Raw genomic sequence first — 2,500 nt, 5'->3', positions numbered from 1 at the left:
CCTCACCTGTCATCCATCCATCCATCCATCTATCTATCATATGTCTATATCTATCAATCTGTTTATCATCACCATCATCATCTATGTATCTATCTATCTATCCTCACCTGTCATCCATCCATTCATCCATCTCTCTATCTATATCATCTATCTGTCTGTCTGTCAATCTATCATCTATCTATCTATCTATCTATCTATCTATCTTCATCATCATCATCATCTAGCATCAATCTATTTATCATCAATCATCTATCTATCATCTGTCTGTCTGTCTATCATCTATCTATCATCAATCTATTTATCATCAATCATCTGTCTGTCTGTCTGTCTGTCTATCTATCATCAATCTATTTATCACCTATCATCCATCATCTATCTATCTGTCTATCTGTCTGTCTGTCTATCATCTATCTATTTATCATCTATCATCCATCATCTATCTATCCGCCTGTCTATCATCTATCTATCTTTCATCTATCATCTATCTAACCTCACCTGTCATCCAGCCATTCATCCATCTATCTGTCTCTCTCCTGCCTTCCCTCGTGCTTCAAGGTGGCTCGCTTAATACTTTGAAGCATGCAGGTGGGTGGTCGTGTTGGTCTTCAGGGAGCCCATTCCACAGAGCAGACAGAGCCACGATGGAAAAGGCCCGGGCTCTGGTTGATGCCAGGCAGACCGATCAAAGGAAGTCCTTCTTCACCCAAAGAGTCATTCACACATGGAATCCACTGCCACAGGAAGTGGCGGCGTCTCCAAGCACAGACAGCTTCCAGAGGGCTGGATAGCTCAGTGAAAGCGCGAACCCAGTGTGCTGCGGCCGTGGAAAAGCCAAACTCTGTGTTGGGGACTATTAGGAAAGGGATAAAATGGCCAATACTGTAATGCCCCCTGTATAGACCTACGGTGCATCCTCATTTGGAACACTGTGTACAGTTCTGGTCCCCATATCTCCAAAAGGTCATTGCAGAGCTGGAAAAAGTGTGGAAGAGGGCGACCCAGGTGATGAGATTAGAGAACAGGTCGCCTGGAGGAAAAATAGGGTTGCCAACCTCCAGGCGCCACCTGGAGAGCGCCCGCTATTTTGTGTGGTCATCTCCAGATGACCGAGATCAGTTCCTCTGGAGAAAATGGCTGCTTTGGAGGGTGGCTTTTTACCCTGATGAGGTTCCTCCCCAAACCCCACCCCTCTCCCACACTCCACCCCCCCAAATCTCCAGGTATTTCCCAACCCAGAGTCGGCAACACGAGGCAAACATCTGCTTTGAAGGGTGGCTTTTTACCCCGAGGAGGTTCCTCCCCAAACCCCACCCCTCTCCCACACTCCACCCCCCCAAATCTCCAGGTATTTCCCAACCCAAAGCTGGCAACCCTACCCTCCACACACAAGTCATGCCTGGGACTGAACATGTGACATCCTGGACCGTTATGTATTAGGCCTGGAAGATTCCAGGATTATCTACCAGAACTGGCTGAGCTTGGAGCTCTAGAACAATAGCTCACCAGGACTCTGGAAGAGACCAATGAGAAACTAATGTTATGTAAATAGCCTATCGTTGGGAGTGGGGTGTGTTTCGGTGTGGCTCTTTGCATGCTATTTAAACAGGGCTGTTGCCCTGCAGAAACATGTGTCTCCGTGGAAGGCCATGAGCAGAGAGGGAGAGGACAAAACCAGAGAGAGAGAGAAGCCCTGGTGTTTTAGTCTTCTCCTAAAACCACTTAATGAAGGAGAGCGGCTCACTGCAATGCGTCTTGAACCCAGTATTTAATATGGACCAATCGCCACTCTTCCATGCAACTGTGGAATTATAGCAATGCCCCACACACGCAATTGCGAGAGACGATTGGTTACGTTTGGAATCTGTTTCTTTCGCAGGCGCAGCGCCTTCTACCGCCAAATCGCCCAGGGCTCCAAGAAGCTGCTGCTGAGCCTGGACGACCTCACTTTTGTGAACGCCAAGCTGAGCCGCATGGTGGGTGACAGAAATGCTTGCATCCAGTGTTCCCTCTAAGCTGAGTCAGTGTGAGCCAGCTCACAGTTTTTTAGCCTCCAGCTCAGACGTTTTTGTCTCAGCTCAGGGAGGACGGCTCCGGAGCAAACCGATTTATGCAGCAGCCAAATCGCCCGCTCACAACTTTAATGCTGGTAGCTCACAAAGTAGGAGGGTGGGCTTCTGGAGTTCTGGCCCCACTGGTGGACCTCCTAATGGCCCCTGGGTTTCGGCCACTGTGTGACACAGAGTGTTGGAGGAGGAAGAGGAGATTGGATTTATATCCCGCCCTTCACTACCCAAAGGTGTCCCAGAGCGGCTTACAAACTCCTTTCCCTTCCCCTCCCCAGGGGCCAAGAGAGCTCTGACAGAAACTGCTCTTTTTCAAGGACAGCTCTGACAGAACTATGGCTTGCCCAAGGTCATCCAGCCAGGTGCAAGTGAAGGAGTGGGGAATCAAACCCGGTTCTCCCAGATTAGAGTCCACGTACTTAATCACTACACCAAAC

The 2,500-nt window shown here is 49.0% G+C and overlaps 1 protein-coding gene across 1 annotated transcript in view; it reads left to right on the top strand.

Annotated features, from left to right (window-relative positions):
• GUCY2F (guanylate cyclase 2F, retinal) overlaps window positions 1-2,500 on the top strand; it is a gene marked incomplete at its 3' end in the record, with an annotated part of 42,684 nt that overhangs the window by 23,516 nt on the left and 16,668 nt on the right. The window contains exon 5 of the mRNA XM_015426030.1: window positions 1,877-1,973. Coding sequence (XP_015281516.1) covers window positions 1,877-1,973 — 97 coding nt within the window. The remainder of the gene's footprint in view (window positions 1-1,876; window positions 1,974-2,500) is intronic.

Source organism: Gekko japonicus, unplaced genomic scaffold (assembly GCF_001447785.1).
Source record: "Gekko japonicus isolate JY-2015 unplaced genomic scaffold, Gekko_japonicus_V1.1 scaffold5632, whole genome shotgun sequence".
Classification (NCBI taxonomy): Eukaryota; Metazoa; Chordata; class Lepidosauria; order Squamata; family Gekkonidae; genus Gekko; species Gekko japonicus.
Note: the sequence above shows the minus strand (reverse complement) of the source record. Positions and strands in the feature narration are given on the sequence as shown.